General features: G+C 44.7%; 1 protein-coding gene across 2 annotated transcripts in view; it reads right to left on the reverse strand.

Annotated features, from left to right (window-relative positions):
- LOC148476934 (uncharacterized) overlaps nt 1–23102 on the reverse strand; it is a 244322-nt gene that overhangs the window by 210183 nt on the left and 11037 nt on the right. For both annotated transcript variants that reach the window (XM_088457502.1, XM_088457501.1), the window contains exon 2: nt 4615–4899. In XM_088457502.1, the coding sequence (XP_088313628.1) occupies nt 4615–4899 (285 nt within the window). The remainder of the gene's footprint in view (nt 1–4614; nt 4900–23102) is intronic.

A 23102-nucleotide genomic window follows, 5' to 3' on the forward strand; every position in this document is an offset into this window, starting at 1 on the left:
CAAAGGGTGGACTGTCAAAGCTGGATTAGTGGCTGAGACGGAATCAGCATAAACACAGCATATTACACACAGTTGCACTGCTAACATGACGCTCAGTAGCGAATGCACAATATCCTGCATGCGAACGGTGTGAAGATCGCAACATGCATTCTCAACTTATGGACCGTAGAGATATAAAGCACCAAAATGTATTTTGTGAAACCAACAGCCTAGATTTGCATGCAGGGGAAATAGAGGAGACAACAAGCTGTTAGAGGCTGTTCTGTGTCCATTTGAACCAACCTGTTAAATGCCCTGTAACAAATGCACCCACACTGGGAACCAATGGGATCAGCAACAAAATCCTCTATTGTGTTGACTATTTCTGGGGGGTATAAATATGTGTGCTCTGACCCTGGGTTTCTAGTCTTCTTGCTGAATGCTGATTGACGGAGGTTTCTTGCTGATGCCGGTATCTGGTCCAGAGCGCGTGCGTATGTATGACTGTATCTTGGGTCTGTATAATTCTTTGCGCCAAATTGTACTTAGATCACAGCATGTAACCTACTGTACTTTACTTGAATAATACTTTGTGCTTTGGAACACATGTTCAAGGTCTAAAGTCTTTATTTTACTGTATGACTGCGTACGCAAATAGCGTCAATTTTAGAGGTTTATAGGCATGGTTTAGAAGGTCTAGGTAGGTGCATATAGAGGTTGAAATGCAGTATCCTTAGTAAACATCAATATTACATGAAATACACTATTTACACCTATCAACCCTTCAGCCACTGCCCAGGGGTGTGGGGAATAACATTAGAAAAGAGAGAACAAATAAACTCACGCTAGATGAGACACCTGTCTTTGTAACTATTCAGGTATCTCTAGCAGCCAACCAGCACAAACCACGTGAAGAATGGTAATCTCCACACATAAATACTGAGATAAAGAAAATGTGTGTAGTGCTTAGTGGCGCTCAGAGCACCTGCTTCTAGAAAAAGCCGTTTTAATATGGAGAAACGCGTTGAAGGCACAGGTGCTGTCCTGCTTCTCTGTGTTACACTCTTTCTGACCATCTTGATTGCCCCCCCGGACTAACCATCCACATCCGGGACCCTGCCATCGTGGAACCTCTTGTCCCTGTGGGAACCTATCCAACTCAGCCTGCTCCCCCTCCTGTTTGCTGTGCTGTCGGCCACCTGTGAGTGAGGTTCCACCTTACAGCGGGAGGACCAGCTGGCATTTACACCACTGTTAGTGGACACATCGATCCCGACATCCACCCACACAGACTATCTGTAGAGCAGCACATCTATCTGCTCCTACACTGGATGCGGGTCTGCAGCTCCCCAGTGAGATACAATTTGACAGCATGAGGTGTCCTGATCAACTCCCGTTAGCGCCGGGTCAACTTATTCTCTACTTCTGGCATTTCTGGATAGAAATTAAGGGGCTGATTCAGACCCGCGCGCAAGTGCTATGCGCTCGCAAGCGCGTCAATGCATGCCCCCTGCGCATGCGCCGCCTCCGGCGCGTGCATGCGCAAGATCTGGCCAAGGACATGCGCTTCGTTGTTACGGGTCTCACACCAAAACGGGGCGGCTGTTGATTGTGATTGACAGCTCGCCCCGTTTTGGAGGCTAGCACGGATGGTGGCTGGAGAAATGGAGGCATTCCTGAGGGAACGCCTACCGTTTGTGGGCGGCCCTACTGACATCACTAGTTATGTCAGTAGGTGGACTTCCTGTTCTACTGGGGCTTGTGATGGATGAGACCCTACCACAAGGGTCTCGTCGCAAGCCCAATGGTCGAAAACATCGTGACCATCGCCAGGCAGCTCGTAAAAGCTGTGGGTGGTCACCCACAGCTATGCGAGTGGCCTGGAGGCTGAAACAAACAAACAAAAAAATCATCCTGATTCAGACCCGCTCGCAAGCGCTATGCGCTCACAAGTGGGTCAATTGTAAGGCAGTGCGCACTCATGGCGTGTGCACGGCGAGTGCGCAAGCGCCGGAATGAGAGAGAAATTGTCGCGCTCTGGGACTCGCTACAACGGGACGGCAGTCGATCGACAGCTCACCCCGTTTTGTAGGAGGGGAGGAGGGGTGGCTACACAAAAGGAGGCAATCCCGAAGGAACGCTTGATGTTTTTGGGAGCCACCACTGACAACACCAGTGATGTCAGTGGAGAGCTTCCTGCTCTGTTAGAGCAGGAAGCTCTCTGGGGCAAGCGACGGGCGAGACCCTACCACAAGGGTCTCGTCGCAAGCCCCGATGGTTTCCATCTGAAGTTCACAATCAGAAGCAGAAATGAGATGACAAAGGCAGCCAAGACCCCACAGAAGAAGGTAACAAGCCACAGAAATGTGCTAATTGCACTGTAGCCAGAGACAGAGGAGTAACAGCTGTGGGTCTAAGTGCCTGAGATTTTAGGAGGTAACTTCTCTGTGACTTGTGTCAGATGGTTGCAATGTCCCCCAATAACATGATGGAGAGACACCATCAGTACTTATAAGTAATACATTTCATACTACAAGCAAAGCCTTCAATTTAGCCAAATATTAAGACACATGGGTCTATTCACTAAGCCTTGTCTGGAGATAAGGTAAGAGGAGATAAAGTCCCAGCGAATCAGCTCCTAACTGACATGTCACAGGCTGTGTTTGCAAAATGACAGTTAGAAGCTGGTACCTGATCTCTGTTTACTTTATCTCCATCTAAGGCTTAGTAACTAGACCCCACAATCACTTGTTTTAACAAGAGTTTAAAGATTTACATCCACTGTTAAAATAAAAAAAATCACCAAAATATTGATGTACAGTAATGGAGCTCCTATGCTGCGTCTGATATTGTCTATAGCTGGTTACAGCAGACCTGTCTCAGTGGGTTCCTCAGCTTCTTCTTCCCTATGTCATTTCTTATATAATGTGGGTTGTTACTGTCACAGTTACTAAAGGATATGGGAAATGTGATATAGCACAAATACTTACTAGAATAGAATGATCTATGTAAATGTCTCCTCTCTCTGTCACTATTCTTTATGTTACTGATGATTGTGAGGTTGTGTCTTCTCAGGGTGATGTAAGCTGCATACTTTTCACCATTATCCCAGCCTAACCCTAACCCTCCCCCTAGTGCCTAATCCTCACCTTTCCTCCCACAGCCTAACCCAAACTCCCACTAGTGCCTAACCCTAACCTCTCCATCTATAGACTAACCCTTCACACTCATAACCTAACCCTCCCCATAGTGCCTAACCTCTACCATCCCTGCTATAGACTAACCCTTCACAGAAAAAGCCTAACTTCCTACCTATAGCCTAACCCTAACCCTCTACACCCATAGCCTATCCCTAACCTTCCCTGTAGTGCCAAACCCTAATCTTCCCTACTATAGCTTAACCCTACCCCTCCACACACATAGCCTAACCCTCCCCCTAGTGCCATACTCTAACAATGCCAAGCCATAGTCTAACCCTCCCCCAGTACCTAACCCTAACCATCCGCCTAGTGCCTAGCTTTCCTTCCCACAGCCTACCCATAATGCTCCTCATAGTGCCTAACCCTATCCTCCCGCAGCCTAAATCTAACTCTCCCCATCAAAAGCCTAATACTAACCCTACCCCTAGTACCTAACCCTAACCTCCTCTCCCATAGGCAAAACCTAACCCTAAGCTGCCAGTCACTGCAGAATGTCAGTATTAACCTTTTACATGTCAACTTGGAAAACATGTCGACATTCTGCAGATGCTGACATATTCAACACTAGCGCACGCAGGGGGGGATTCAGGGTACCCAGGGAACCCCCCCCCCTGATTAACTAATTTTTTTTTCAGAGACAGCCTTGTCTCTCTCTGCACAAACAGCGGGCCACACTCAGAGCCGCCCAGCCGCTGCCTGTTCAGCTGTCAGTGCTTCTGCGTCAGGTTGCTTTCATACCACCAGATGCGGAAGCGCTGACAGCTGCACTGACAGTGGCCAGGCGGTGCGCAGCAATCACCAGGGACATCATCAGAGACTAGACTGGAGGCCCGGATAGAGAGGGGGCCGCGCTCGCCCAGCATTGCCAACCCCCGCACCCGCTACCCGCTATTTGTTTAATTTGGAAGGAGAGAGAGACCCGGCAGCCGGCGCGCATGATGTCACGCCGCGCCACTGACAGCAGCGGACTCGGACCAGCGGCTTTTGACTGAGGAGCTACAAGCATCAGGTAAGTGTGGGGTTGTCTGTCTGGGGCTGGCAGGCTGGCTATCGGGTTGGGGCTGACTGTCTGGATAGAGGCTGGCAGTGTGGGGCAGGGGCTGGCTATCTGGGGCTGGCTGGCTGGGGTGACTATCTGGTGCAGGGGCTGTGTGGCAGGGGCTGGCTGGGACTGGTGGTTTGGGGCTGGGGCTGATATATATATATGTGTGTATGTGGAAACCCCCCCTAAAAATCCTGCGTTTGCCCCTGTTCAATGTCAGCATTTCAACACTGGTAGAATTATGATTAAATTACCTTAAAAATAATAGTTTTCATTTCATTAAATTCAAAATATACGTCTTCAATTTAGCCAGATATTAAGACACAATCACTTGTTTTAACAGAGATTTTAACATCTCGGATAGGTGAAATGTGAAATAACACAAACACTTACAGTAATTGTGGTGCCCTCTCCTCTCTCTGTCATTAGTCTCTATGTCACTGATGATTGCGGAGTTGTGTCTTCTCAGGGCGAAATAAGCCGCATACTTTGCATCAGGATCCCAATGTCTGATAATATCATAGAGTCCCATCATCTTTTCCAGGGATGTTGGTTTCTCCTTCACGTCATAGTACTGTTCGTGTGTCAGCTGCCGCTGATCCCAGAGATAAAATAACACTGGATCTACCACCGTTATCCTTCTTATAAGATCTGATCTGTGTGTGTCCATGAAGGTGGCTGTAGAGTAAAGGAAAGAATCTGAATTATAAGGGCAAATACATGAAAACTTCACAGCACTGTCATCACATGTGTAACAATATCACTTATTACTGGGGGGCCCCTATAAGCCAGACACACAGACATGCACAAAGTAATATAGGCATGCAGTTACAGTGACACAAAGTCACACAGATACAGACACACAGATACAGACATGCAGAGTCACACAGACAGTGGCGTAACTTGGGGAGGGCGAGCAGGGTGCGTGCCCTGGGCGCCGTGGGACCGGCAGCGCGGGGGGGCGCCACCGGCCACGGTCCGGCCCGCCCTAGTTAGCCACCAGTGTAGCGCCGACCGTAGTGAGTGCGGTCAGCGCTACACATTTACACAGGACCGGCGCTAGGCTTCCAGCGCCTGTCCTGTGCTGCACACCTGAGCCCATTCCATCCCCCTGAGCACTTGCCCAATAGCGCCAGGAGGCGGGCTCAGGCTGTGTATAACACACACATCGCTGGCGGCGATGCGTGTGTTAAACAGCAGCCAATGAGAGTCAGATAGACTGCTTCCACCAATTTTTTGCCAAATGATATGGGGAGCAAATATTGGTAGGAACCTTTCATTGGGACCACTTTGCTGGACTTGCGGCATAAAAAACGTAATTTCTGGTCCGCGAGATACCCGATGACATCACTTCCGGTCCGCGGATGCGCGGGATCCCAAAGATACAGAATTAGGGGATTTTTATATTTAGAAGGCATATCTAGAATAGCAAGAACTGGGGTATGTTCTGAATTCTATTGACAATCCCTGATAAAGGTAGAGATAGAGCTACACTCTTCACTTCCGGATTTCGGGAAACCATAACCAGAAATGACCTCATCAGGACACACTATTTAAGGATAACAGCAACTACAGCCTCCACACCTTGATAAAGGGACAAGAGGTCCCGAAACGCATTGGTTCAGGAGGCTTGACAAAGAAGGACGACTTCTCACTGATCTGGACCTGAGGTATTTACAGTAGCATACAGTCTGGACACTTTTTAGCTGCTTGATATACATACCTCCTCTCCAAAACAGTGTTTTTATTGGATTATATATATTTTTATTTTTTATTATACAATTGACCATCCCTAAATCTTGATTTTGAGGATTTCCTTTATATGGACTCCAACTCAATTGTTTTTTATTTTTTAATAAATTAAATGTTTTTACTGGAATAGAGTTCATTTTTTATTACTGAAAACAAAGAAACCTAGATGGGATTACCAATACCTTGATGAATACCTGTTTTCATCACATCCTGTTTGTTGATATCCACTTTGATTAGAAGTTCTATACACCCCATCGATAAAGATACCACTACTGGTTTTTAACTGCATTGATTTATGTGAGTTAGGTGTGTTCACCCACCTATCCATCATTTGTATTCCTATCAAAAGATTCCGTTTGGTCCGCACCTGTTTTTGTAAGTAAGCTGTGTTTTTTCCTTGAATCAGAGAAATTTGGATTTATATCATATATATTCATATATGCAGAAGAGGCACCCATTATTGATAACATCTACTTATCATTTGGAGCTATTGTGTGGATAAAAGTTCTTTCACCACTGTCACCCGTTATTACATATGTAAAAAGAATATGCTACACATTGTATTCTTTTGTATCTTCATGTATGAAATCGTGATGCATTGATTACAAAGAAAAGTGTTTCGTTCAGAACATTTGTGGTATTAGAAGATTCACACAATCAGTTACCATCTAAGATAAGTATCTTGATACCCTCTTCCCTTATATGAGAGCATCGCCGGTTCTCCGCACATTCTCTTTTTACATGGTAAGACATGTTTATCGATCTCTCAGCAAAGGGTGGAGGCGGCATATGCAGGAAAGAACGCATTGTGCCTTCAAATACCTGCTACCACTTTGTTGCTGATAGACCGCTATCTGTTATTGTGTGAGTTCAAGGAGTGCTGATTAGAATCCAGGGAGGAAAAAGTTTGTTTTCCTTTTCTGATAAAATTTCATGTTAAAAGGGGAAGTCGCACAATAGTGTAAGGGTAGTAATATGTTTTTTAGTAACGGTCGAATTATTGTCGCATTATTGTGTATGCGACTAGTCGCACAATAGCGTATATGTATTTCCTGTATTGCAGCCGCATGTTTAAACAAAGCCGTCGAGATTGCATTGTGATTTTGATAGCGTCATATCATTGTTTTAAAGATCTTAGTGGGCGCTGCCATATCTGGGAATACATTTATTTTTTTGTGCAGGAAAAAGGTGTGTAACAGTGAACATGTGTTGGTAGGAGTAACATGTTCCCTAGCTAGGGGTATCGTAGGACCCTTAGGGGCTATTTGCCTGGTGTCGGCCTAGTGGCTCGGTAGTAGATACTGAAGTCTGTACACACAGCAGATGTAGTTGTTGTTTTGTGTTAGGTATCGGCTCTCAGTGTGATCGCAGCATCCAGTGATCAGTTAGGGTTATTGGGCATTGTGATTGAACAGCACAATTGTGGCATATATGGTTTAAGATGTCGAGAATGAGTGTTAAACCTTTTCCCGGAATTGGCAGCTTTGAAAAGGAGGTATTGAACAATGGGCTTGATTCAGAGCCGGACGCTCTGACCAGAGCGCTCGCTCTGAATCAGGGCCCTCCTACATGGAAATGGAGCAGCCTTATGGACGCTCGCATAGCTGTGGGTTACCACCCACAGATTTTGCGAGCGTCCATGATGATGGTAGCGATGGTCAAGACCATCGCGACCATCGGGCTTGCGACGGAGACCCTGCGGTAGGCTGCCGTAAGCCCTTGAGTTGATTTTGGCTCTATCAGAGGTAAAATCACTCCCACTGACATCAGTAGTGATGTCAGTGGAGCCGGCTTCCGACGGTAGGCGTTCCCTTGAGAACGTCTCCGTCTGGCAGCCATGCCCCCGGCACGCCCACCAAAGGGGGCGTGCTGTCAATCAACATCGACAGCATGCCCCTTTGGTGCGAGACCCGGAGCGACGGAGAGCCCGTCGCTATCCGGGTCTCGTGCATGCGCACTACGGAGCTCCCTCCATCGTGTGCATGCGCAGTGGGGCAACATAGACCCGCTTGCGAGCATCCTGCGCTCGCCAGTGGGTCTGAATGACCCCCAATGTCCGAGATAGCATCTGTATGGTGCACTCTCAAAAGAAAATATATAATATAACGATTGTTTAAAGCTATGGCAGCATGAGGGGGTTACGTGGCTTTGGGGTGTGCATTCGATGCAAACCAGCATTGCGTGCGCACTGTGAAATAGCGTGCATGCACAGCAAGGTAGCATTGTGGAAGATAATGTCAGTAGTTCACGTGCACCATCACCGCCCTATGCAGATGGGGGTGAAGGTACAGTCAATGTAAAAACCCATAAAAATGTAACATGTAACCTGTACCCTCTCTTAAGTAATTATAAGGAACGTGTTGATGATGTAGATGATGACCTGTTGTGATGTCCGCTCTCTCCCATGTTGCACAAATGTTAAATGTACCACCACAGCAAGCACAGGTAGCTGCCTCACTAGTACCAGAAATGGCGGTAGCCCCACCCGTACAGGAAGCAATAACCCCCACTTTAACAGTAGCAGATATTACTAATACCGTACGTAGTAGCAGTAGGCTGAACCCTCAACTAGGTAATTTGGCCAAAGGTAGCATTATGGCAGGCATACATCCCATCCGGACAATAACTTTTCCCAATGGGAAACCAGATGCGAATGGTGTGGTGCCCACAAGAGATGTAGTGATGCATTGTCCTTGGACAAGAGCTGAGCTAAATTCCATAATGACCGACTTCCCTGACCCTAAGAAGGAATTAGCAAAATGCCAAAGATTTGTGGAAAACTTGGGTAATGCTCATGAGTCAACCAATAAAGATTGGCGAGTGGTGTTAAGGGCGTGTCTTCCGCACAATACCGACGTGAAAAAGTTTAACATGGATTACGTATTGGAGGGAGATGATCTCTTAACAGACGAGGATAACCAAAGTAACATTACCCGCATAATAACTCAATTGGGTGTATATTTTCCGGTAGTAGTTAACTGGAGTAAAATTTTCACCATAAAACAAAAAGAGAGTGAATCTGCAGAATATTACTGTACCCGAGCTCTGTAAACTATCACCCAGTACACTGGGATAGAAGATATTAAAGATAGCACTCATCACAGGGAAATGGTCATCACAGTACTTATGGATGGTCATAAAGACAATCTAAAGACATCCTCAAGAAGAGAGAGACCCAGAGCAAGAAGCTAATGACTGTTAGCATTCAAGCTCTAGAAGGAATGAATATACCATCACAGCCACCAGACACACATGCAAGGAAAATGTGAGTTGAATCCTTGCGCAAGGTAAAATCTGTGTCAGCCCAATCCTGATCTCCAAATAACCTTCCCAATAAGGTAGCAATAATAAATTATACAAAACAGGTGATTAGATCAAAGGCAACACAGAAAAAACAGAAAGCTAATGGTAAATGATGATAAATTGAAACCACCATGCTGTCAGTCAAATTCTTCCTCATATGGGGTAAACTCCAAATGGACAGGATATGAAAAATAAACACAAAAAGAAAAAAACAAATGTGAAGCACAATAACAATTTTGGGTAAAAACTCAAATAATTGTAAGTCCTGTGTGGAAATGGAGCTGTGTGTCAGCTGGAGATGATTAACAAGGGATAGAACCACGCCACCAATCTATGAGAGACTGAACGTACCAAAGACTCACATAGAAAATGGGTAAGAAAAATATATACACATACACCTGCATAGCTACACGCCCTCACCAATCCTGCACCGCCACAAACACAGCCCTACTTCACTTATGACACACAGCCACAAAACCCATACCCGCAGCCAACATATTACACTCAAAATTCTTACCCACACTCACAATCTTTCTCTACTGCCCAACCCACACAACAACCTTTTCCCCCACCCCACTCACAAAGGTGTTTTAACTGCAACCAAGTGGGACATGTAATTAGGAACTGTAAGGTGAAGAGGTAGGCCTCCCTAACCAGGGAGTACCTAGATATCCATATAAGGGATATATGCAGAATGCAGGGAATTCTCCACAGTCACTTACTCCAATTGTGGCCTTAAATGCTGTATTGGAGAGTGAGAGCCAATGATAGAGGTCAGGTCATACCTGTAGTCTACAGCTAGTCAGGTTAACTGGAAGTTCTAGGAAAGAGCCGGTGATGATGGTTGATGTAGCTGGTACTAAACATCCTTTTCTTGTAGACACAGGGGTGACCAGATCAGTGATAAAATCTCCAGCTAATTTACAGGTGACCAGCAAAACAGTACCAGCAATGGGTGTAACGGGTAAAGTGCAACATTATCCTTTAACCAAATCCACAGAGGTAACTATCAGGCCATTGCATACCAGGCATTCTCTTCTCCTGGCAGCAGCATCCCCTACCAACCTACTGGGTAGGGATTTGTTATGTAAGATGGGATGTGTCATATATTGTACCCCTGATGGTATATTCTTAGATATCCCAGAGAGAGTGGCACATGAGGTGAGGGATATATTGGACACTCCCCAAAGGTTAATGTATCACTCTACTGAGTCAGGTAAAAATCCATCTCAGGTAGAACAAATGTTATCTCAGATACCGGGGTCCCTCTGGACCAAAGATGGACAGGACACTGGATTGATGGCAAAAGTAGCTCCCATAATGGTAAATTCAAAAAAGGTAGGCAAGCTCCAAAAATTCCCCAGTACCTGTTAAAACAGGAGGTAGAGATAGGGATTTATCCCATAATTGAGCGATTACTACAACATGGAATTTTAATCCGTACAGCAAGTGTAGCCAACAGTCCCATCTTTCCGGTGAAAAGCAGTGGTGGGAGGGGTTATAAGCTGGTACAGGACCTTAGAGGGGTTAATAAGGTAGTAGAAAGCCAATTCCCCGTAGTGCCGAATCCAGCTGTCATTCTCATGCAGATCCCACCAAATGCAACCCATTTTACTGTCATTGACCTCTGTTCGGCATTCTTCTCTGTCCCTCTTCATCCTGACTATCAGTACCTATTTGCATTTACATAAACGGGGGTACAATACACATGGATACGATTGCCCCAAGGTTTCATAGAAAACCCCAGTATCTTTTCCCAGGCCTTACATGACTGTTTACAATCTTTTCAACCTGCCAATGGATCTGTTCTGATTCATTTATGTCATGTTTAAATGATACTAAACTTTTATTGCTTCATCTCTGGCAAACAGGACACAAGGTTGTTAAGGACAAACTACAGCCATGCCAGTCCAAGGTTAAATACTTGGGACGTTGTCTAACCCAGGGGTTACGACATCTGACCACTGACAGAATCCAAGCCATATAGACCATGACACTGCCGCAGAACCAACAGCAAATCTATACCTTGTTGGGAATGTGTGGTTACTGCAGAATGTGGATCCCAGGTTTTTTTATTTTGGCCTTGCCATTACAGGACTTAGGCCCTCATTCAGAGGCAGTCGCAAAAAGCGATCGCTCTCTCTGAATGAGGGCGGCCGCTTGAATTTTTAAGTGTGGCCTCCTGGTCGCTAGCTAATCCGTGGGTTACCACCCACAGCTCTAGCGAGTGACCAGGTCGATGGTCAAGACTATCGTGGCCATCAGGGATTGCGAAGAGACCCTAAGGTTGAGTCTCGGCAACTGCAAGCCCCAGGGAGATTCCTGCTCTGATCGAGCAGGAAGCTCCCTACTGACATCACTACTGATGTCAGTGCGGCCACCCACAAACAGCACGCGTTCCTAAAGGAATGCCTCCGTTTGTTCAGCCACCCCCCCACCCCACCTACCAAACAGGGCGAGCTGTCGATCAACATCGACAGCCGCCCCTTTGGTAGAGAGCCCCGGAGTGAGAGAATTTCTCTCTCGCTCCATGGCTTGCGCAGGGCCAAAACATTGACCCTTTTGCGAGCGCTCAGTGCTTGCGACTGGGTCTGAATGAGGTCCTTCCTCAAAGCCTGATCATGTCATACACACAGAGGAAACACAGCAGGCTTTCCTTAATCTTAAGGATAGTCTGACAAGAGCACCTGCATTGGGAATACCTGATTATGAAAAACCTTTTGATTTGTACTGTACGGAAGCTAATGGTTGTGCAGCAGGTGTCCTCATACAAAAACATGGTGATGCCAGTAGGCCCGTAGCATACTACAGTGCACAATTGGATAATGTGGCAAGATCACTCCCAACGTGTTTAAGAAGTGTAGCAGCAACTGCTCTATTGGTCAGTATGAGTGAGTATGTAGTATTAGGCCATGATATGATTGTTTATACACCCCATGCTATATCTGCTTTGCTGAATTCTGCCCAAACCAGACATGTCTCCTCAGCTAGGTTCACAAAATGGGAACTAGCCCTAATAGCACCTGCAAACATCACCATCAAATGGTGCAGTACATTAAATTCAGCAATGTATTTACCATATGTGCAACAGGATGCACAAAGGGTGGAGAGAGGTGAGTCGCTGGCGGAAGGTGAGTTCTGCAGGTATATTGATGCACATGATTGTATGGAATATCTGAATCAAACCTTTACTGCAAGACCTGACATACGGGATACACCTTTAGAAAATGTAGATGTGACATTTGCACGGCTGGGAGTTGTCATAGACAGACTGACACTGGAGAGTTATGTACAAGTTATGCTGTGGTAAATGACGAAGACATCATAGAGGCCGATCCTCTTGGTCCACCTCACTTGGCCCAAGTGGCAGAGCTGGAGGCACTAAGAAGAGCTTGTGAATTAGCAGAAGGAAAATCTGCTAATATCTACACTGACTCTAGGTACGCCTTTGGGGTTTTACATGATTTTGGTGCTCTATGGCATCTGAGAAATTTTATGACAGCAGCAGGCTCACCAGTCGCACATTCCAGACATATAAAAGGTCTACTGACAGTGATCCAATTGCCTAAGGCAGTGGCCATAATTAAGTGTAAAGCCCATACATGTGAGGAAGATCCGGTGTCATTGGGCAATAACAGGGCAGACAAGGGTTCCAAATGGGCAGCAGGTTTAAAAGTGAACATGCCAATTAACCAAATGATGTTTCAAACAATTGATATGCAGAAACTAATTGAGATGCAAAATTTGTGTTCCATTCAGGAAAAGGCAGTCTGGAGGTCCAAGGGATGTGGGCAAGAGTCTTCTGGACTCTGGAGAGATGGACAAGGTAAGCCAGTGGCTCCCAAGGCATACTACCCAAGTCTGGCTGAGGCAGCGCACAGTCTGACTCACTTGGGAAAGCAAGGTATGTGCAAGTTGGTGAGAGCTTACTGGTGTGCATCGGGTTTTTCTTCTCAAGTGGAAAAGAGGGTAATGTCCTTTTTGACCTGCTTGAGGAAAATCATTGGGAAAACAATCCCTACTGAACCATCCCACATTCCTCCAACCGATAGACCTTTTCAGGTAATACAAATTGATTTAATCCAATTACCACCCTGCAGGAATCTCAAGTAGGTATTAGTGTGCACTAATGTGTTTTCTAATTGAGTTGAGGTATACCCAGCTGCCACTAATACTGCTGCATTTACTGCTAAGATGATTGTTCAGGAGTTTGTATGCAGATACGGTATCCCTAGAATTATTGAAAGTGATAGGGGTACTCATTTCACAGGTGATGTCTTCCAAAACATGTGTAAGTTGATGGGTATAAATAGTAGTCTTCACACCCCCTATTGACCGCAAGCCAGCACCAAGGTGGAGAGGATGAACGGTACCATTAAAAATAAATTAAGTAAGATCATGGCAGAAACTGGACTGGGGTGGCAAGAAGCACTACCACTTGTCCTTCATAGCATCAGGACAACTCCTAGACCCCCTCTCAATCTGTCCCCCTTTGAAATACTGTTTGGTAGACAACCTCATTTGATTGTAAGTCCGCAGGAAGATTTGAAAAGTAACAACGAGGTTACTCTAAGGTATCTTATAACAATGAGTAAACAGTTAAAGCAGCAACAGCAGAAACTGAAATTGTTATCACATGATATGCCAGAAACAAACTGTCATGATGTTGGTCCTGGAGAATTTGTTATGATCAGAAATTTCTTGCGTTCAGGTTTTTTGACAGATCGATGGGAAGGTCCGTATCAGGTGTTGCTGACAAGTACAACTTCTTTGAAAGTGGCAGAGAGAGATACCTGGGTCCATTCCACCCACTGTAAGAAGGTAAACCAACCGGTGGAGAGACAAGGCGGAATTGAGGCAGATAACATAGAGCTGTTAATTGCGAGTTTGTTCCGGGAAGGTTAAAGGTTATAGTGAGATACCTGAGCTAAAGAAATTTGTAGATCATTGTTTTCAGCAATGGATTGGTCTGCTGTGGTTATCTTTGTGTTTTCTCCCAGAGTTCTCATTATTCTGGGTTGTTTCGGGATCTCAGGTTTCTGTGATGGAGGACGGAGAGGGGAGCTGATGGTGATATCAATGGAGTGGAGTTGGGAGAAGGAGTGCTAAACCAACCGGGGGAGTATCTTACCAAACCCAGTACAGTAATTGTTAAGACATCTGCTAAGTTGGAAACTCAGAGACAGTGTGAAGGTCTATTGTCTGAGGATTATTGTATTTGTGAGTTTTGTGAGTCCTAAGTTGATGAGAATTGCATCAGGCAGTGCCAACCTAAGTATAACCAGTATTGGGGTGGGTATCCTTTAGAGGATTATCACACTATGGTGGGCAAAGTCTTAAACCAGACTGACTGTGTTGGGTGTTCTCATGTGCCCCATGGACAGGATAATGTAGGGTTAGTGCCATTTCCATTAAATGTCTCTGAGGTTTTAGAACTGCAACAAGGGAAGACGCTGGATGGAAAATTTCTAAACACCAAACCACCTCATTTTAAGTAGATAAATCACTTTTATGTTTGAACATCACCGACTCCAATAAACCAGAAAGTTGGGAGGTGACTGGGAATAACCAGACGATGACCTTCTCACTAAGAGCTGATTATGAGCCTATAAATGTTGAACTGTTAAATGCACAATTAGGTTAAATGGGAGATACTTCCGGTATTGGTATACATTAAGTAAAATCAAAGAAATGGTTGGCAGAGTACCAAAAGGGTACTGTGCAAGGGTTATACAACCAGAAACGTGTGTTAGCCAGATGGGAGAACATAAGATAGGATCATTTGTGAAGGAAATGTGTTGGATGATCATGTTGCATTCTATTCCTTATGTTCTCCCCGATGATGTATATTTTATATGTGGAAGGAAAGCGTGTAATTGGCTCTCTCCGAGTTCCGAAGGTTTGTGTTATCTGGGAAGAGTACTCCCAGAGGTTATGACCCTTACACATGGTGAAATGCTTGGTACTCATAAAAACACACCACCACCATATCTTCACACACAGTATGAACATAGAGACAAAAGAAATATGATACCTGGTGATGTACATAAAGCCACACAATTGATTAGTGAAACAACTGGCTTTCAAGTTTTAGTTGCATTGGATACCACCAGGATCGCTCGGGGTAGACTAAATTTCAGATATATTCAAGATCTTGCTAAATTAATAGATAATATCACCGAGATGTATGATGACACATTTAGGTACACAGGAAGCGAGTTACAAGCTTATAAGAAAGAACTTGTGCAAAATAGGCTAGTGTTAAATTATTTAACAGCTGTCAATGGAGGGTATTGTGTAACTTTGGCCACCCAATTTGGTGTAAAGTGTTGCACATAGATTACAAATGATACTAGTGACCCCAAGGAGGTGATAGACCGGAAGATGGATGAAATTCTGCAGCTGAAATGGGAATTTTGGAAGAACCATAAGGCTTCAATGGCTGAAGTAGAGGAATGGGTTTCATGGTTGAACCCCGTGAAATGGTTCTCCGGTCTAGGAGAGTTGGTCCAGGAAATGGTTGCTAGTATAGGTAAACTCCTGATCCTCATATTGGCTGTCATCATAGTAATTGGCTTATGTGTCAAATATGTTCCTACTATGTTGAAATATGGAAAATTTAAAGATAAGGTAAATCGAAGGAATGAGATTATGATGGTGGTTAGAAGTAACAACATGAATACTGAGATAAATGTAGGACTGCATTACAACCCTGAACTAGAATGTACCATTAGATGATGTTTAGATTTAGACATGCATGAAATGTATTATGAAATGTTATTTTTAAACATCTTAAATAATGTAAGTCCCTGTTCCCCTTCAAGACTTCCTTTATAGGATAGGTGCATCCCCACATCTTTCCCATGATCTCCCAAGATCCGCGGTGTGTGTATAAGGGTAGTTTTATGTCCCTCCCAGAGACACATTATTGATAGTTTAAGAATCACCTTGTGCCATCCCATAATATAACATTAAATAATATGTCATAGTGTTAGCCTAAATTAATTTTAAAATCAGAGTGTGATAGCGTGTTGTTTGCTATCAAAGGGTGGACTGTCGAAGCCGGATAATTGGCTGAGACAGAATCTGTTAAAATTAAAATCTGCACAACACCATTTTGAGAATGGCCACACAACGCCATTTTTAGCGATTCCCACAATATCAGTACATACGGCGATGCTATTATTCAGGGTCGTGCGATTCCCACGCAATAGAACAATGTTAAAAGTCCTCATTATATAAATGCATACATTTACTAAAACATATAATATGAAAAACCCTGCAAAACACGTACCATGGTGTACTTCACAAACACGTAGATGCACAAACGCTAACTAGCATCTTTTCTTAATATCCTTACACTTACACACTGCACACTTACATAAAAAGGTTCCCTAGCATTAAGGTTAATACTCAAGGTTATATTCATTAATAATTATGTAATAAAGCGACTGTATTTATGATCTCAGGTTTAGTACATGAAAAACAGACCGTGTTTGGTGCCATTCTGAACCACTGTTTATTTGCAGATTTCCAGTTCCATCGGCAAGGAAATCACAACATGCGTCTGGGAATTATGGATCATAAAGAGATTGAAATGTACTCTGTTCATGTAATGTAATTAGCCAGTTTAGACTTGTTCTTCGGCTGGAAAACGGACACAAAGAAGCTGTTGGAGGCTGAACTATTACAATACAACCCTGACCTATGAACTGCATTGTAACTGGAGAACCAGGAAGAAGAACCAATGGGATTATGCCAACTTGTTGTATTGCCTATCTTTGCAAGGGTTTATAAGCAAGCACCCTGACCTATGAACTGCATTGTAACTGGAGAACCAGGAAGAAGAACCAATGGGATTATGCCAACTTGTTGTATTGCCTATCTCTGCAAGGGTTTATATGCAAGCACCCTGAATCTGCTAGTCAGTCATCTTTTCTTTGCTGTTGACAGAGGTTTCATAGTTGATGCCGGGAATCTGGATTCAGAGCTCATACATATGTATTCGACTGTACCTAGTGATTGTATAATCTGTTTACGCTAATTGTATTTAGATCACAGTGTGTAACTATCTGCTTTTTGGTGAATAATACCTTTTTGTGCTTTGGAGCTACAATTAAAGTCTGGAAAGCAATTATTTCTTGTGCAACTTATAACGCTAAATAGCGACATTTAGAGTGTATAAATAGGTAGGAATCAATACCCTTGTCCAGTAGGCATCCATGGGTCTTCTTAAAAAACAAAACGATAAAGCCAACCCATGCACTAAGCAATAATCATACTAACCAGGATGATTATTCCTTCCCGAATGAAGCACACAGATGTGACTTCCTCCTTTGAAGCTCCGTGTCTGTGCATTCATTGGCTGAGAGAGGTCAGGCCCCACCTCTCAGACAATGAACGGCTTCTCCATTGAACTCAATGGTGGGAGCTGCAGGACAAACTTTGGGGCTGATTCAGATGGAATTGCAAAGCTGCACACAGGCAGGTTTGCAATTCCGTCCTTGCAAATATGTATGACAAGGTCGCACTCTGGTATCGCTATCATGACCATTAGTGCCAGGCTGCCAACCACACAGTCCCAACCTTGCCACTTCCTGAAAACTGGGCAGACACGCCCCGTTTATGGGAACAACAGCCAACCCCGCCCCCACATTGCCCCTTAAATGCCTTTGTATGTCAATCAGGCAGAGGCATAGAAGGTGCTGCATACGACTATAATTATGCAGGACCCATTGTGAACATGCACAGAATGGGTCCTGCGCATGTGCAGATTCCCGATAGTCAGAAATCTGTGTTCTACATTGCTGAATCAGCCCCTGTGTTGGCAATCATGATTCTTTGTAAATGCCCATGTTGTATTCTTGTCTGTGGAAAGTACTTAAAAGTTTGGCCAATGGTGTATTTATTTCTATTTGTGTTTCCATGTTTTGCAGAGAGAATCTTGAATTTCACCCATGAATGGCATATCGGACCAACACTATTCTTACTCCATTTACTCCCCGGTGTATAAGGACACATCTGTACGTCCGGCAGCTAGCCTTCAGCCTCACACACTGGGCCTTATTCAGAGGCGCTTGCAAAAAGCGAGCGATCGCTCTGAATCAGGGCAGCCGCTTTTGTTTTTTAAACCGCCCTCCTGGCTGCTCGCTAAGCAGTGGGTGACCACCCACAGCTTTTGTGAGCGGCCAGGTGATGGTCGCGATGGTCACGACCATCGGGCTTGCAACAAGAACCTTGCGGTAGGGACTCATTCCTGCAAGCCCAATAGAGCAGGAAGCTCACTACTGACATCACTTGTGATGTCAGTAGGTCCGCTCACAAACGGCAGGCATTCCTTCAGGAATGCCTCCGTTTATCCGGCCACCCCCCCTCCCCGCCTACAAAACAGGGCAAGCTGTCAATCAACATCGACGGCCGCCCCGTTTGTAGCAAGCCCCGGAGCAAGTGAATTTCTCACTCACTCCGGGGCTTGCGCACGTGCACTGTGCACGCTGTACGTGCGCAGGGCCTCACCATCGACCCACTTGCGAGCACAAAGCGTTTGCAAGCGGGTCTGAATGAGGCCCTAAGTGCCTGAGATTTTAGGAGGTAACTTCTCTGTGACTTGTGTCAGATGGTTGCAATGTCCCCCAATAACATGATGGAGAAACACCATTAGTACTTATAAGTAATACATTTCATACTACAAGCGAAGCCTTCAATTTAGCCAGATATTAAGACACATGGGTCTATTCACTAAGCCTTGTCTGGAGATAAGATAAAAGGAGATAAAGTCCCAGCGAATCAGCTCCTAACTGACACGTCACAGGCTGTGTTTGCAAAATGACAGTTAGAAGCTGGTACCTGATCTCTGTTTACTTTATCTCCATCTAAGGCTTAGTAACTAGATCCCACAATCACTTGTTTTCACAAAAGTTTAAAGATTTACATCCACTGTTAAAAAGAAAATCACCAAAATATTGATGTACAGTTATGGAGCTCCTATGCTGCGTCTGATATTGTCTATAGCTGGTTACAGCAGACCTGTCTCAGTGGTTTCCTCAGCTTCTTCCTCCCTATGTCATTTCTTATATAATGTGGGTTGTTACTGTCACAGTTACTAAAGGATATGGGAAATGTGAAATAGCACAAATACTTACAAGAATAGAATGAACTATATAAATGTCTCCTCTCTCTGGGACCTATTCATCAACACTAAAATAATGGGCCTGATTAAGACCCACTCGCGAGCGGCTGTCCACTCGCAAGTGGGTCGATGTTATGCACTGAGCATGCGCACGACGGAGGGAGCTCCGTCGTGCGCATGCGCCAGACGCGACGAGCGAAGGAAAGTCCTTCGCTCGTTGTGTCCGATCAAAGGGGGCGTGCTGTCAATGTTGATTGACAGCACGCCCCCTTTGGTTGGTGTGCCGGGGGCGTGCCTCCCTGATGGGGGCGTTCCCACGGGAACGCCTCCCGTCAGAAGCCGGCCCACTGACATCACTAGTGATGTCAGTGGGAGTGATTTTGGCTCTGATAGAGCCAAAATCACTCCGGAGCTTGCGGTTGAAAACCTCAACCGCAGGCTCCGGCTCGCAATTTCGATGGTCGCGATGGTCTCGACCATCGCGGCCATCACTAAGCACGCTCGTATAGCCTGTGGGTGGTGACCCACAGCTATACGAGCGTCCAGGAGGACGCTCCATGAAAATGGAGCCCGGCCCTCATTCAGAGCGTGCGCTCTGCTCAGAGCGTGCGCTCTGCTCAGAGCGTACGGCTCTGAATGAGGGCCAATGTTTTTAAGGATATTTTCCTTAATTAACGTTATTTTAGTATTCATGATGACACTTAGCACAGGAGATATCACCTATATCTCCTTGCTAAGTCCCCCTGTGTTCATTTCCACACAATTATGGTATTCATCAAATTCCGAAAATAATGTATTTTTGGAATTTGATGGTGTTAGTATACACCACTGTGAGGTGGTGTATAATAGGTAACACTTACCTGCTTCCAGCTGGGCATGTCCCCCGGCATCTTCCTCCAGCACTCTGGTCTCTCCTCCGGCTCCGTCTGCTATGCTGTCACATGTTCTCCCAGCAGGACACAATAAAGTTTAGGGAAAAAAAAAACTTTTCTTTTTCCTCTTACAGTACTGTGTTCTGCTGGGAGAACACATGACAGCATAGCAGACAGAGCCGGAGGCTGCTGCGCGGGCAGGTAAGTGCTGGAGGTGAGCCAGGAGGTGAGTGGGGGGGATACAAACTTACCGCAGCTGTAGGCAGTGCTGCGCATGCGCTAGTCTTAAAGATGTAACAGCGCATGCACAGCACAGATTCCAGCTGCGATAAGTTAGAGTAGAGAGGGATAACTATCTATTTCCAAAAAAGCTGTCATCGCAAAAATGACAGCTTTTCGTAATAGATAGTTATGGGGAGGAGGAATGATGAATTCCTTCGGTAATTAGGTAGAACTCCATGCCAGTTTTAAACCTAATTACCTCCTGGGAAACTTTAGTTAAGATGAATATGCCCCTGTATATCTGGCTAAATTGAAGACTTATGTTTTGAATTTAATGAAATAAAAACTATTATTTTTAAGGTAATGTAGTCACAATGTCACCAGTGTTGGAATGTTGAAAATGTCAGCAGCTGCAGAATGTTGACATGTTTACCAAGTTGACATGTAAAGGTTAATGCTGACATTCTGCACTGACTGGCAGCGCAGGGTTAGGGTTAGCCTATGGGAGAGGAGATTAGGCTTAGGCACCCCCCCCCCCACGGTCAGCACTTACCAGCCTCCGGCTCTGTCTGCTATGCTGTCAAGTGTTCCCAGCAGAGCACAGTACTGTTTAGAAAAAAAATAAAACGTTTTTTTTTTTTTTCTAAACTTTATTGTGTTCTGCTGGGAGAACACAATGTCAGCATAGCAGACGGAGCCAGAGGAGAGACCAGAGCATCGGAGGAGGACGCCGGGGGACCTTTCCAGCTGGAAGCAGGATTCTAACATACAAATTCCAGGAAGAAGGAGAAAGAATGTCCTTTGTTGGCGCACAGAAGAATAAATCAATATAATATTAAAATATAACCTTTATTGTTTTGTTTAAAACCTTAATATAGTGAAATATCACTAAAATAGATAGAATTAGATATGGTGAAAAAGAAATAGAAAAATGTGAATAAAAATTATTTACACTGATACTAAGGACAACTGTTTTCCTTTAAATGAAAACATCACATCCTATTCTGAGTATTCATGACTCATATATATATATATATATATATATATATATATATAGATCTCATTTATAACTACTCAAAATATAAATAAATGGTTATTGAAATGCTGTACATACATTCACCCTAATAGATGTATTATAATTTTAGGTCTACGATGGTATGTATCACATTGATAGAAGGATCAAGACGTTCTGACTAGTCATAGATATTAATGCTAGTCTAATGCTATGTTATTTCTTCACTCCACACACTGGGCCTCATTCAGACACGCTCGTGAGCACTATGCGCTTGCAAGCGGGTCGATGGTGGCCCCGTGCGCATGCGCACGAGGCATGCGTGAGACACAGATAGCGATGGGCAAACCGTAGCTCCGAGTCTTGTACCAAAGGGGGCGATGTTGAGTGACAGCGATGTTGAGTGACAGCACGCCCCCTTTGGTGGGCGGACCAGGGGAGTGACCGCCCAAACGGAGGCGTTCCCATGTGAACGCCTCTGTTTGGGGGCGGCCCCACTGACATCACGAGTGATGTCAGTGGGAGAGATTTCAGCTCTGTGAGAGCCAAAATCTCTCTGGGGCTTGCGGCAACGAGACCCTACCACAAGGGTTTCGTCACAAGCCCGATGGTTGCGATGGTCTTGACCATCACGACCATCTTCCTGGCCACTCGCTATAGCTGTGCGTAGAGACCCACAGCTATGCGAGCGGCCAGGAGGCCATACTAAATACAAGAGGGCAGGCCCTGATTCAGAGCGAGCGCTCTGTCAGAGCATCCGGCTCTGAATCAGGGCCACTGTGTCAGTTTTAGAAAAACAGATACTTTCTACCCTATTAGCATTGAGACATTTGTTGCTGACTCCAAACAGGAAAATTCCCGTAGTGGGTGACTGAGAAGCTTATTATTAAATCAAACCGTTCCTCCTATTAAGCTTAATGGTTCCCTCAAATTACAGTGTATTTTCTGCCAGAATATTGAGGAATTAGTATTGTATGAATGTTTACAGCAGTGCTTATTAAATTGTTATATAGCCCACAAAATATATTTTATGAGTACATCTGTTGTTAGAAATCAATTACAGACTGCATTACATGCATTCATACCCCCATTGATTAATACTAATCAGCGTGATTATAAATCTTAATAATTTCGTCCCTTCTATATAAGATATTGGTTTGTTATATTGCTAAATTCTTAAAGAAGAGATGATTCTGTATGTCCTCCTAATCAAGCAATAAAATCTCCACATATTATAATATGTAACAGGGGAATATCTCTTATCTGTCTGGTCTTCAGCCTGTGCACCAGCCTCAGACTGGAATATGGGGTTTAACTGATCACCAGATTGACTTTTAGTTATTAATTACTGTATATTTGTATGATGCTGCGTTATAGGGCTGCATCTATAATCAGCATCAGCGTATCGTTCCTGCTAGTATCAGGTCATACACATATAGACCCCAGTTTACTGTGGCTTGTTTTACTATGCCACGTTGTAGGGCAGCGTCTGTAGTCATCGTATTATTCCCGCAGATAGCAGACTTTAAGGACCCGAGCGTGCTGTAGCCGCGTCTCAGGTACACTTGTACTTGGTATTTCCTTAATATTA

The sequence above is a fragment of the Taudactylus pleione genome, unplaced genomic scaffold (genome assembly GCF_031769625.1).
Source record: "Taudactylus pleione unplaced genomic scaffold, aTauple2 ptg000762l, whole genome shotgun sequence".
Lineage (NCBI taxonomy): Eukaryota > Metazoa > Chordata > Amphibia > Anura > Myobatrachidae > Taudactylus > Taudactylus pleione.